The 15,363-nt window shown below is 43.2% G+C and overlaps 1 protein-coding gene across 2 annotated transcripts in view; it reads left to right on the top strand.

The window, feature by feature from the left end:
* The first annotated feature begins 713 nt into the window (after positions 1-713).
* The window catches only part of triob (trio Rho guanine nucleotide exchange factor b), a 153,351-nt gene continuing 138,701 nt past the window's right edge, over positions 714-15,363 (top strand). Inside the window, exon 1 of one of the 2 annotated variants that reach the window (XM_087778987.1) lies at positions 714-870. In XM_087778987.1, coding sequence (XP_087635113.1) covers positions 801-870 — 70 coding nt within the window. In that variant the 5' untranslated portion in view covers positions 714-800. The remainder of the gene's footprint in view (positions 871-15,363) is intronic. The other variant, XM_087778986.1, reaches the window with a different exon arrangement.

Below are 15,363 nucleotides of genomic sequence, written 5' to 3' on the forward strand. Positions count from 1 at the left end.
TATCACACCCGCATCACCAGCACCGGTGACCCCACTCACTGGAGACTGTTGTTTTTTTGTTTATATTCTGTTTATTAGTTGATTTTTTAAGTCTTGTTGATTATTTATTTAATTTTGTTGTTTATTTATTTTTATTTACTTTCATTTATGTCTTAATACATGTATGTTTGACAATAAAACTTGACAAATGTAACCAGTAGGAATATAGCTGATATATAACTAGTGTGATGACGTCAGAGAAGGACGAGCGTAGATCATAGAAAACGTCACTTCAACCTGATGACCTCAGTGCAGTTCCTCTAGGTGGCCTGCAGGTGGCAGCATTGTTCGTGGACAGTCGTGGGTCTGATGACCTCATGCTTGAGCATCATCATCATCCTCCTCCTCCTCCTCGTGCACGAGCCTGTATCTCTCATCGCGCACGACCTTTCGATCCCAATAATGTGTCAAATAAAAGAAGTCACGGATCTATGACGTCATCATCGACGGCACGAGCCCTGGTGGCGCACAATGCAGCAAACCCCCCACTTTAGAAGCGGGGATATCCCTCCCCCTCCCCCCCCCACGAGCTCTCCCCTCCCTCCCTCTCTCTCTCTCTCTCTCCACCTCCGCCCTCCTCCCTCCATCCTGCTCTCCTCGCACGAGCCGCGAGCACAGGATTCTCCTTCTGGGTCAAAATGGAGGCGCGGCTCCGTCTCCTGGCGCGGGCGGCACCGAGGGACGGATCCCGGGTCTGATCGTCGCGGACCCGCGCCTCGAACTCGCTCCCGCGGCGGCGCCTCCAGAGTTCAGCCGCAGCCATGAGCGCAGGGGACGGGCTGGACGAGGCGGCCAAGGAGGCTGCGGACGTCGCGGCGTTTTTCAAATCCGGTGAGTGTCGAGGAGGGGCGAGTCCGGGTCCAGGGAGGGGGTCCAGGGATGGGGGTCCAGGGGGGCCTCATCCTTCATGTCACAACACGTCATCGATCCGTCGACGACACGCGTCCATCACAGCATGACGTCACTGACCTGGTGTCAGTACCTGGGCCTGACGACGGTCATCACAACAACAAGGAGGGGCCCCGAGCATCTGTGGCTCCTCAGGGGCCTCTGACTGACATCCCGCCCGTGACGTTCACTGTCTTCCAGCGCGTGCTGCTGTTGTCATGGTGCGTTCAGGGACCAGTTTAGAAGCTGCTGCTGATGTGAGAAGTTACTGATGTTTGTTTTCATGTCAGGAGTGAGTATTTAGTTGAGTGTTTTGATGTGTATCACAACACTATCATATTTAGATATATATATCGTACACTGTAGTAACAAGTATATATGTGTAGTATTGTCCAGTACTGGACTCTGATGTTGTGATAGTGTAGTAACAAGTATATATGTGTAGTATTGTCCAGTACTGGACTCTGATGTTGTGATAGTGTAGTAACAAGTATATATGTGTAGTATTGTCCAGTACTTGACTCTGGTGTTGTGATAGTGTAGTAACAAGTATATCTGTGTAGTATTGTCCAGTACCTGACTCTGGTGTTGTGATAGTGTAGTAACAAGTATATATGTGTAGTATTGTCCAGTACTTGACTCTGGTGTTGTGATAGTGTAGTAACAAGTATATATGTGCAGTATTGTCCAGTACTTGACTCTGGTGTTGTGATAGTGTAGTAACAAGTATATATGTGTAGTATTGTCAAGTACTTGACTCTGGTGTTGTGATAGTGTAGTAACAAGTATATATGTGTAGTATTGTCAAGTACTTTACTCTGGTGTTGTGATAGTGTAGTAACAAGTATATATGTGTAGTATTGTCCAGTACTTTACTCTGGTGTTGTGATAGTGTAGTAACAAGTATATATGTGTAGTATTGTCCAGTACCTGACTCTGGTGTTGTGATAGTGTAGTAACAAGTATATATGTGTAGTATTGTCCAGTACTTGACTCTGGTGTTGTGATAGTGTAGTAACAAGTATATATGTGTAGTATTGTCCAGTACTTGACTCTGGTGTTGTGATAGTGTAGTAACAAGTATATATGTGTAGTATTGTGGAGCACTTTACTCTGGTGTTGTGATAGTGTAGTAACAAGTATATATGTGTAGTATTGTCCAGTACTTTACTCTGGTGTTGTGATAGTGTAGTAACAAGCATATATGTGTAGTATTGTCCAGTACTTGACTCTTGTGTTGTGATAGTGTAGTAACAAGTATATATGTGTAGTATTGTCCAGTACTTGACTCTGGTGTTGTGATAGTGTAGTAACAAGTATATATGTGTAGTATTGTCCAGTACTTGACTCTGGTGTTGTGATAGTGTAGTAACAAGTATATATGTGTAGTATTGTCCAGTACTTGACTCTGGTGTTGTGATAGTGTAGTGACGAGTATATATGTGTAGTATTTTCCAGTACTTGACTCTGGTTTTGTGATAGTGTAGTAACAAGTATATATGTGTAGTATTTTCCAGTACTTGACTCTGGTGTTGTGATAGTGTAGTAACAAGTATATATGTGTAGTATTGTCCAGTACTTTACTCTGGTGTTGTGATAGTGTAGTAACAAGTATATATGTGTAGTATTGTCCAGTACTTTACTCTGGTGTTGTGATAGTGTAGTAACAAGTATATATGTGTAGTATTGTCCAGTACTTGACAATGGTGTTGTGATAGTGTAGTAACAAGTATATATGTGTAGTATTTTCCAGTACCTGACTCTGGTGTTGTGATAGTGTAGTAACAAGTATATATGTGTAGTATTTTCCAGTACTTGAATCTGGTGTTGTGATAGTGTAGTAACAAGTATATATATGTGTAGTATTGTCCAGTACTTGACTCTGGTGTTGTAGTATTTTCAGACCACATGACTCTTGACGAAGTCGTAACTACTTTTATTTGTTTTCAAACCAAAATATGTCCAAACATCAGCTTTAAAAGCTACTGGACTCACTGTATCCTCTCGTCCTCAGTCATCATTCTTCCTTTAGCTGCAGATGACGTAATGACTGCTTCCTTCTAGAGGCCAGAGGTTTAATTACAGCACAAACATGAACAAACACAGTGAATATTTGCTCTTTATTTTTTAAATATAAAATCATATTATTTTATTTTACACAAACTTTATTTAACTGTTAACCTTGAAGTTTTAAATATAAACAAAGCGTTGAACTGCTGTTTAACGTAGAGATAGTATCATGAAAAATAAGCGATATATTGTAGTATTATTATTTCTCACACCCATAGTTCAAACCCAGAATCTGATTTATATTGTTAGATTAAGTGTTTGAGTAACATCACTCAAACCCTCGCAGGAGCCAATGTCTTAAGCCAGTGGGTTCTTACTCAGTCTGATATGATGAATTCCGTGGTTGGATTGAGCCTGTTAGAGTTTAACGTCAGCTATACATGGAAAGAATGTGTTAAACTAAAGCTAAAGAGATAATCCAACACTGACGTCTGAAGAAGAGAGAATCTTAAATTGTGTCAGAAGAAAATATTGAAGTGAAAACATGATACAAGACAGAAGAGGAAAGATGAGCCTTTACATGGAAGTAACAGTATAAAAGAAAATCTAACACATGTGAAGAAGAGACATTTGAATGAGGAGGAATCAATCCAACATCAGTCTCACACCTCACTCATAGAAGAGTCTTTTGAACGACAGAAGAGTCAATCTAACACATGTAGAAATAAATCTAAAACACAATTGAGGAACAAAAAGAGAAAATCTAATATCTGCAAAGACAATCCAACACTTGAGAAAGAGAAAGAAAGATGCCATTGATAACCTGACCGCAATGAAAGAAAGAGGGAAAACTATTATTTTTGATGAAAAAGGGTAAAAGATAAAAGAAGAATTATTTTAACAACAGAAAAAGAGTGAATCCGACACAATAGAAGAAGAGAAAATCCAACATGTGAATAGTAGAGACAATCCAACACAAAAAATAACTCGCTCAAAGGACAAGAATCAACCGAGAACATGTAACTGAGAGATGAGTCATTGAATGAAAGAAAAAAGTGGAAGAAAAGTCAATCCAACACATTTTTACAAAATATTTGAAGTAAATCTAACAGATGGAGCAAAATGCATTCCTGACGCAATAGAATGAAATATGCAATTGATAACCTGATAGATTGAATGACAGAAGGATAGAAAATCTAGTACATAGCAAAAAAAAGGGGAGAATCTAACACTGAACAAAAAGCAGCAAACATAATGGATAGATTACCCTAAGATTGATCTAAGATCACAAGAAGAGGTTATCAAATGTGTTTCAAAGACAGGAATGATAAACAAAAGACAAGAGATAATCTGACATGAGACTGGATTCAATCTAACTCGTCATAACAATCCAACCCTGACACAAGTTCAGCTGCCATCGGAGCTGGAGGAGGTTCAGTGTAACGACCACCAGTGACTCTCCAGGACGAGCAGCTGTCGCGTCTTCTGCCTTCAGCTGTTCCTCTAGTGACACCTGGTGCCAGCAGGTCTCGCCGGCGCCACACGGACCAGAACACACACCGTGGACCAGAACACACACCGTGGACCAGAACACACACCGTGGACCAGAACACACACCGGGACCAGAACACACACCGGGACCAGAACACACACCGTGGACCAGAACACACACCGTGGACCAGAACACACACCGGGACCAGAACACACACCGTGGACCAGAACACACACCGTGGACCAGAACACACACCGGGACCAGAACACACACCGTGGACCAGAACACACACCGTGGACCAGAACACACACCGGGACCAGAACACACACCGTGGACCAGAACACACACCGGGACCAGAACACACACCGTGGACCAGAACACACACCGTGGACCAGAACACACATCATGGACCAGAACACACATCGTGGACCAGAACACACATCATGGACCAGAACACACACCGGGACCAGAACACACACCGTGGACCAGAACACACACCGGGACCAGAACACACACCGGGACCAGAACACACACCGTGGACCAGAACACACACCGGGACCAGAACACACACCGGGACCAGAACACACACCGGGACCAGAACACACACCGTGGACCAGAACACACATCGTGGACCAGAACACACACCGGGACCAGAACACACACCGGGACCAGAACACACACCGTGGACCAGAACACACACCGTGGACCAGAACACACACCGGGACCAGAACACACATCGTGGACCAGAACACACATCGTGGACCAGAACACACACCGTGGACCAGAACACACACCGTGGACCAGAACACACACCGGGACCAGAACATACATCGTGGACCAGAACACACACCGTGGACTAGAACACACATCGTGGACCAGAACACACACCGTGGACCAGAACACTCACCGGGACCAGAACACACACCGGGACCAGAACACACACCGGGACCAGAACACACTCACCGTGGACCAGAACACACACCGTGGACCAGAACACACATCATGGACCAGAACACACATCATGGACCAGAACACACACCGGGACCAGAACACACACCATGGACCAGAACACACATCATGGACCAGAACACACACCGGGACCAGAACACACACCGTGGACCAGAACACACATTGTGGACCAGAACACACACCGTGGACCAGAACACACACCATGGACCAGAACACACATGGTGGACCAGAACACACACCGTGGACCAGAACACACACCGTGGACCAGAACACACACCGTGGACCAGAACACACACCGGGACCAGAACATACATCGTGGACCAGAACACACACCGTGGACTAGAACACACATCGTGGACCAGAACACACACCGTGGACCAGAACACTCACCGGGACCAGAACACACACCGGGACCAGAACACACACCGGGACCAGAACACACTCACCGTGGACCAGAACACACACCGTGGACCAGAACACACATCATGGACCAGAACACACATCATGGACCAGAACACACACCGGGACCAGAACACACACCATGGACCAGAACACACATCATGGACCAGAACACACACCGGGACCAGAACACACACCGTGGACCAGAACACACATTGTGGACCAGAACACACACCGTGGACCAGAACACACACCATGGACCAGAACACACACCGTGGACCAGAACACACACCGGGACCAGAACACACACCGTGGACCAGAACACACACCGTGGACCAGAACACACACCGTGGACCAGAACACACACCGTGGACAAGAACACACACCGTGGACCAGAACACACACCGGGACCAGAACACACACCGTGGACCAGAACACACACCGGGACCAGAACACACACCGGGACCAGAACACACACCGTGGACCAGAACACACACCGGGACCAGAACACACATCGTGGACCAGAACATACATCGTGGACCAGAACACACACCGTGGACCAGAACACACACCGTGGACCAGAACACACACCGTGGACCAGAACACACATCGTGGACCAGAACACACACCGTGGACCAGAACACACATCATGGACCAGAACACACATAGTGGACCAGAACACACACCGTGGAACAGAACGCACATCATGGACCAGAACACACACCGTGGACCAGAACACACACCGGGACCAGAACACACACCGTGGACCAGAACACACACAGTGGACCAGAACACACACCGGGACCAGAACACACATCGTGGACCAGAACACACACCGTGGACCAGAACACACATCGTGGACCAGAACACACACCGTGGACCAGAACACACATCGTGGACCAGAACACACATCGTGGACCAGAACACACATCGTGGACCAGAACACACATCGTGGACCAGAACACACACCGTGGACCAGAACACACATCGTGGACCAGAACACACATCGTGGACCAGAACACACACCGTGGACCAGAACACACATCATGGACCAGAACACACATCGTGGACCAGAACATACATCGTGGACCAGAACACACATCGTGGACCAGAACACACACCGTGGACCAGAACACACATCATGGACCAGAACACACATCGTGGACCAGAACACACACCGTGGACCAGAACACACATCATGGACCAGAACACACATCGTGGACCAGAACACACACCGTGGACCAGAACACACATCGTGGACCAGAACACACATCGTGGACCAGAACACACACCGGGACCAGAACACACATCGTGGACCAGAACACACACCGTGGACCAGAACACACATCATGGACCAGAACACACATCATGGACCAGAACACACACCGGAACCAGAACACACATCGTGGACCAGAACACACATCGTGGACCAGAACTCACATCGTGGACCAGAACACACATCATGGACCAGAACACACACCGTGGACCAGAACACACATCATGGACCAGAACACACATCATGGACCAGAACACACATCATGGACCAGAACACACATTGTGGACCAGAACACACACCGGGACCAGAACACACATCATGGACCAGAACACACATCATGGACCAGAACACACATCATGGACCAGAACACACATCATGGACCAGAACACACATCATGGACCAGAACACACACCGTGGACCAGAACACACATCGTGGACCAGAACACACACCGTGGACCAGAACACACATCATGGACCAGAACACACACCGTGGACCAGAACACACATCGTGGACCAGAACACACACCGGGACCAGAACACACATCGTGGACCAGAACACACATCGTGGACCAGAACACACACCGTGGACCAGAACACACATCATGGACCAGAACACACACCGGGACCAGAACACACTCACCGTGGACCAGAACACACACCGTGGACCAGAACACACACCGTGGACCAGAACACACATCGTGGACCAGAACACACACCGGGACCAGAACACACACCGTGGACCAGAACACACATCGTGGACCAGAACACACACCGGGACCAGAACACACACTGTGGACCAGAACACACACCGTGGACCAGAACACAAATCGTGGACCAGAACACACATCGTGGACCAGAACACACACCGTGGACCAGAACACACATCGTGGACCAGAACACACACCGTGGACCAGAACACACACCGTGGACCAGAACACACACCGTGGACCAGAACACACATCGTGGACCAGAACACACACCGTGGACCAGAACACACACCGTGGACCAGAACACACATCGTGGACCAGAACACACATCGTGGACCAGAACACACATCGTGGACCAGAACACACACCGTGGACCAGAACACACATCGTGGACCAGAACACACACCGTGGACCAGAACACACATCGTGGACCAGAACACACACCGTGGACCAGAACACACATCGTGGACCAGAACACACATCATGGACCAGAACACACAACGTGGACCAGAACACACATTGTGGACCAGAACACACACCGGGACCAGAACACACACCGTGGACCAGAACACACATCATGGACCAGAACACACAACGTGGACCGTGGGTTGTTTTTGGAGCGACCGGCGGGTCCTGCTCATGGGTTGGATTTAGAGTCAATGATCAGCTCCAGAGTCGTCTGTGTTTTTATATGAAGATTGAATCAACGAAGGATTCAATTCAATTCAGAGGCAGAAGTTATGGTGAAAAAACAATCTTTGCTTCTGTCTTTTGTAAACAACACAACAACACAACAACCCTCTGGCCGTACGAGTCATGTGAGGGCAGTGATGAAGAGATAATCTAACATGTATCAGTAAAATACAAAGAGATAATCTAAAATATAAGAAAGAGATGAAGAGATAATCTAACACAAATGAGAAAGATACAAAGAGATAATTTAACATAAGAAAGAGACGAATAGATAATCTAACACGTATGAGAAAGTCTAACACATATGAGAAAGAGATGATCTAACATGTATGAGAAAGAGACGAAGAGATAATCTAACACATATGAGAAAGAGATAATCTAACACCTATGAGAAAGAGACGCAGAGATAATCCAACATTTATGAGAAAGAGACACAGAGTTAATCTAACATGTATGAGAAATATACAAAGAGATAATCTAACATGTATGAGAAAGCGACAAAGAGATAATCTAACATGTATGATAAATCGACAAAGAGATAATCTAACATGTATGGGAAATATACAAAGAGATAATCTAACATGTATGAGAAAGCGACAAAGAGATAATCTAACATGTATGAGAAAGATGCAAAGAGATAATCTAACATGTATGAGAAAGATACAAAGAGATAAACTAACATGTATGAGAAAGATACAAAGAGATAATCTAACATGTATGAGAAAGATACAAAGAGATAAACTAACATGTATGAGAAAGACAAAGAGATAATCTAACATGTATGAGAAAGATGCAAAGAGATAATCTAACATGTATGAGAAAGCGACAAAGAGATAATCTAACATGTATGAGAAAGATGCAAAGAGATAATCTAACATGTATGAGAAAGATACAAAGAGATAAACTAACATGTATGAGAAAGATACAAAGAGATAATCTAACATGTATGAGAAAGATACAAAGAGATAAACTAACATGTATGAGAAAGACAAAGAGATAATCTAACATGTATGAGAAAGATGCAATGAGATAATCTAACATGTATGAGAAAGACAAAGAGATAATCTAACATGTATGAGAAAGACAAAGAGATAATCTAACATGTATGAGAAAGATGCAAAGAGATAATCTAACATGTATGAGAAAGCGACAAAGAGATAATCTAACATGTATGAGAAAGATGCAAAGAGATAATCTAACATGTATGAGAAAGATACAAAGAGATAAACTAACATGTATGAGAAAGATACAAAGAGATAATCTAACATGTATGAGAAAGATACAAAGAGATAAACTAACATGTATGAGAAAGACAAAGAGATAATCTAACATGTATGAGAAAGATGCAACGAGATAATCTAACATGTATGAGAAAGACAAAGAGATAATCTAACATGTATGAGAAAGACAAAGAGATAATCTAACATGTATGAGAAAGATGCAAAGAGATAATCTAACATGTATGAGAAAGCGACAAAGAGATAATCTAACATGTATGAGAAAGATGCAAAGAGATAATCTAACATGTATGAGAAAGATACAAAGAGATAAACTAACATGTATGAGAAAGATACAAAGAGATAAACTAACATGTATGAGAAAGACAAAGAGATAAACTAACATGTATGAGAAAGACAAAGAGATAATCTAACACATATGACAAAGAGATAATCTAACACATGACTTTTATTTCCTTCAAAAATGTAATTTAAAAAAAATGGTTTATGTTTATGTTTTCTCTTCTTGTTTTCTTTGCTTGGACACGAGAAGAGAAATGAAGGTGTAAAAAGAGTGAAGAGGAAGGAGGTGAAGATGAAGGAGGTGAAGATGAAGGAGGTGAAGAAGAGAGTGCAGTCAGGATGAACAGAGGGTTTAAGAGTCAGAGATGAAGATGCTGAGGTTGTCAGTGAATAGAAAGGAGAAGAAAGAAAGAAGCACCAGAAGGTTCAGTTGGAGATGATGAAAATCTAATGTTCTCATGATCTTCTTGATGACTTGAGAGGTTGAATTAATCTGGTGAAGGAAGATTCTCTTGGATTAACAGCCTTGTGTTCAACACTTGATGTTCCTCTGATTATTCTGAGCAGATGGAGCTTCATCGCTTCAGTCCCACACACTTGGCGTGACTCATGCAGGTCCTTCACATGTATTTATGATAGTTGTCACGAACATCATGATAGTGACTCATTCAGGTCGTGGAGCTGACACGTCCTTCACATGTATTTATGATAGTTCTCATGAACATTATGATAGTTGTCACAAACATCATGATAGTGACTCACGCAGGTCGTGGAGCTGACATGTCCTTCACATATATTTATGATAGTTGTCACAAACATCATGATAGTGACTCACGCAGGTCGTGGAGCTGACATGTCCTTCACATATATTTATGATAGTTGTCACAAACATCATGATAGTGACTCACGCAGGTCGTGGAGCTGACATGTCCTTCACATATATTTATGATAGTTGTCACAAACATCATGATAGTGACTCATGCAGGTCGTGGAGCTGACATGTCCTTCACATATATTTATGATAGTTGTCACAAACATCATGATAGTGACTCATGCAGGTCGTGGAGCTGACTTGTCCTTCACATATATTTATGATAGTTGTCACAAACATCATGATAGTGACTCATGCAAGTCGTGGAGCTGACATGTCCTTCACATATATTTATGATAGTTGTCACAAACATCATGATAGTGACTCATGCAGGTCGTGGAGCTGACACGTCCTTCACATGTATTTATGATAGTTGTCATGAACATCATGATAGTGACTCATGCAGGTCGTGGAGCTGACACGTCCTTCACATGTATTTATGATAGTTGTCATGAACATCATGATAGTGACTCATGCAGGTCGTGGAGCTGACACGTCCTTCACATGTATTTATGATAGTTGTCACAAACATGATGATAGTGACTCCGCAGGTCGTGGAGCTGACACGTCCTTCACATATATTTATGATAGTTGTCACAAACATCATGATAGTGACTCATGCAGGTCGTGGAGCTGACACGTCCTGCACATGTATTTATGATAGTTGTCATGAACATAATGATAGTGACTCATGCAGGTCGTGGAGCTGACACGTCCTTCACATGTATTTATGATAGTTGTCACAAACATCATGATAGTGACTCATGCAGGTCGTGGAGCTGACATGTCCTTCACATATATTTATGATAGTTGTCACAAACATCATGATAGTGACTCATGCAGGTCGTGGTGGCTGACTTGTCCTTCACATATATTTATGATAGTTGTCACAAACATCATGATAGTGACTCATGCAAGTCGTGGAGCTGACATGTCCTTCACATATATTTATGATAGTTGTCACAAACATCATGATAGTGACTCATGCAGGTCGTGGAGCTGACACGTCCTTCACATGTATTTATGATAGTTGTCATGAACATCATGATAGTGACTCATGCAGGTCGTGGAGCTGACACGTCCTTCACATGTATTTATGATAGTTGTCATGAACATCATGAAAGTGACTCATGCAGGTCGTGGAGCTGACACGTCCTTCACATGTATTTATGATAGTTGTCACAAACATGATGATAGTGACTCCGCAGGTCGTGGAGCTGACACGTCCTTCACATATATTTATGATAGTTGTCACAAACATCATGATAGTGACTCATGCAGGTCGTGGAGCTGACACGTCCTTCACATGTATTTATGATAGTTGTCATGAACATAATGATAGTGACTCATGCAGGTCGTGGAGCTGACACGTCCTTCACATGTATTTATGATAGTTGTCACAAACATCATGATAGTGACTCATGCAGGTCGTGGAGCTGACACGTCATTCACATGTATTTATGATAGTTGTCACAAACATGATGATAGTGACTCCGCAGGTCGTGGAGCTGACACGTCCTTCACATATATTTATGATAGTTGTCACAAACATCATGATAGTGACTCATGCAGGTCGTGGAGCTGACACGTCCTTCACATGTGTTTATGATAGTTGTCACAAACATGATGATAGTGACTCACGCAGGTCGTGGAGCTGACATGTCCTTCACATATATTTATGATAGTTGTCACAAACATCATGATAGTGACTCATGCAGGTCGTGGAGCTGACATGTCCTTCACATATATTTATGATAGTTGTCACAAACATCATGATAGTGACTCATGCAGGTCGTGGAGCTGACACGTCCTTCACATGTATTTATGATAGTTGTCATGAACATCATGATAGTGACTCATGCAGGTCGTGGAGCTGACACTTCCTTAACATGTATTTATGATAGTTGTCACAAACATCATGATAGTGACTCACTCAGGTCGTGAGGCTGACACGTCCTTCACATGAAGAAGAAGAAGTATTAAAAAAATAAACGTGATTAATAAAACTAAATATATTGATTTATTCTCAATAAACAATTAATACTTATGTCGAGTTCTAATGTCAAAGTAAAGATTTGACCTTTGACTCGTGGACGTCCGTCATGTGTTCAGATCTAAGAGTAAAATAACAAAATGTTCAGTTTGTGTGTACAGTGGTGTGTGTGTACAGTTGTGTGTGTTTGTACAGTTGTGTGTGTGTACAGTTGTGTGTGTGTACAGTGGTGTGTGTGTACAGTTGTGTGTGTTTGTACAGTTGTGTGTGTGTACAGTGGTGTGTGTGTACAGTTGTGTGTGTTTGTACAGTTGTGTGTGTGTACAGTTGTGTGTGTGTACAGTTGTGTGTGTTTGTACAGTTGTGTGTGTGTACAGTTGTGTGTGTGTACAGTTGTGTGTGTGTGTACAGTTGTGTGTGTGTACAGTTGTGTGTGTTTGTACAGTTGTGTGTGTGTGTACAGTTGTGTGTGTACAGTTGTGTGTGTGTGTACAGTTGTGTGTGTGTACAGTTGTGTGTGTTTGTACAGTTGTGTGTGTGTACAGTTGTGTGTGTGTGTGTGTGTGTGTACAGTTGTGTGTGTGTGTACAGTTGTGTGTGTACAGTTGTGTGTGTGTGTACAGTTGTGTGTGTGTGTGTACAGTTGTGTGTGTACAGTTGTGTGTGTGTGTACAGTTGTGTGTGTGTGTACAGTTGTGTGTGTAAGGTTGTGTGTGTGTGTACAGTTGTGTGTGTAAGGTTGTGTGTGTGTGTACAGTTGTGTGTGTGTGTACAGTTGTGTGTGTGTGTACAGTTGTGTGTGTTTGTACAGTTGTGTGTGTGTGTACAGTTGTGTGTGTGTGTACAGTTGTGTGTGTGTGTACAGTTGTGTGTGTGTACAGTTGTGTGTGTGTACAGTTGTGTGTGTGTACAGTTGTGTAACCACGTTGAGCTGCTGCGATAGAATTATCCTGCACGAGCTCCACAGGAACTCAATTGTCATAAAAGCATCAGGATGTATTTCAGGAGCGAAATTTAATAAAGTGGGAATAAGTTGCAAAAGAGCTGAGCTACAGTCTGGAGACAACAAACCTTCAACGACGCCGTGTGTCGAGACTGATGTTTGTTTTATGAAGAGAAGATGTTAGAGTGTGTTGATAGTATCATGATACAAGTAAAGTATATTATGATAGTGTAGTAACAAGTATATATGTGTACTATTGTCCAGTACTTGAATCTGGTGTTGTGATAGTGTAGTAACAAGTATATATGTGTAGTATTGTCCAGTACTTGACTCTGGTGTTGTGATAGTGTAGTAACAAGTATATATGTGTAGTATTGTCCAGTACTTGACTCTGGTGTTGTGATAGTGTAGTAACAAGTATATATGTGTAGTATTGTCCAGTACTTGACTCTGGTGTTGTGATAGTGTAGTAACAAGTATATATGTGTACTATTGTCTAGTACTTGACTCTGGTGTTGTGATAGTGTAGTAACAAGTATATATGTGTAGCATTATCCAGTACTTGACTCTGGTGTTGTGATAGTGTAGTAACAAGTATATATGTGTAGTATTATCCAGTACTTGACTCTGGTGTTGTGATAGTGTAGTAACAAGTATATATGTGTAGTATTATCCAGTACTTGACTCTGGTGTTGTAGTATTTACAGACCACATGACTCTTGATGAAGTCGTAACTGCTTTCATTTGTTTTCAAACCAAAATATGTCCAAACATCAGCTTTAAAAGCTGCTGGACTCACTGTATCCTCTCGTCCTCAGTCATCATTCTTCCTAAAGCTGTGGAGGACGTAATTACTGCTGCCATCTAGAGGCTGGGAGTTTAACTGCAACGCAAACATAAACAGCCATTTTCTTGAAATATAAACTTTATTGTAACAAAAATAAACAAAACACAAATTAATGTCGACTTAATGCTGTTGAATTTCGTTAATTTTTCTTACACCTCGACTGATGACATTGTTTATGTTGCTGTTCAAGTCTCTGACGCGGAGTGTGAGGTCGCTGGTTCCAATCCAGCTCGTTCGGAGCAAACTCCAATTTCCTCCCACAGCCTAGAAAAAGTCATGGTGTGCGATCGTGTGCGTGAGCCTCTGGCCCTGTGTAGCTGGGACTGTAGCTTGTTGTTGACGATCAGTCGCTGGAACATGTGGAGCTGAAATTACAGAGTAGTTTGGGTGGAGCTGAGCTGCTGCTAATGTATGGTTGGTCAGAAACCATCAGCAGCCAACCAAGAGTATTTTCTGCTGCGAGTTCTTGTCGTGAGAACATGTGTCGACTTCATGTGTGTGTTTTTTGTGTCGACTTCATGTGTGTTGACTTCATGTGTGTGTTTGTTGTGTCGACTTCATGTGTGTTGACTTCATGTGTGTGTTTTTTGTGTCGGCTTCATGTGTGTTGACTTCATGTGTGTGTTTGTTGTGTCGACTTCATGTGTGTTGACTTCATGTGTGTGTTTGTTGTGTCGACTTCATGTGTGTCGACTTCATGTGTGTTTTTTGTGTCG

This window comes from Callionymus lyra, chromosome 17 (assembly GCF_982586985.1).
Source record: "Callionymus lyra chromosome 17, fCalLyr1.hap1.1, whole genome shotgun sequence".
NCBI lineage: Eukaryota > Metazoa > Chordata > Actinopteri > Syngnathiformes > Callionymidae > Callionymus > Callionymus lyra.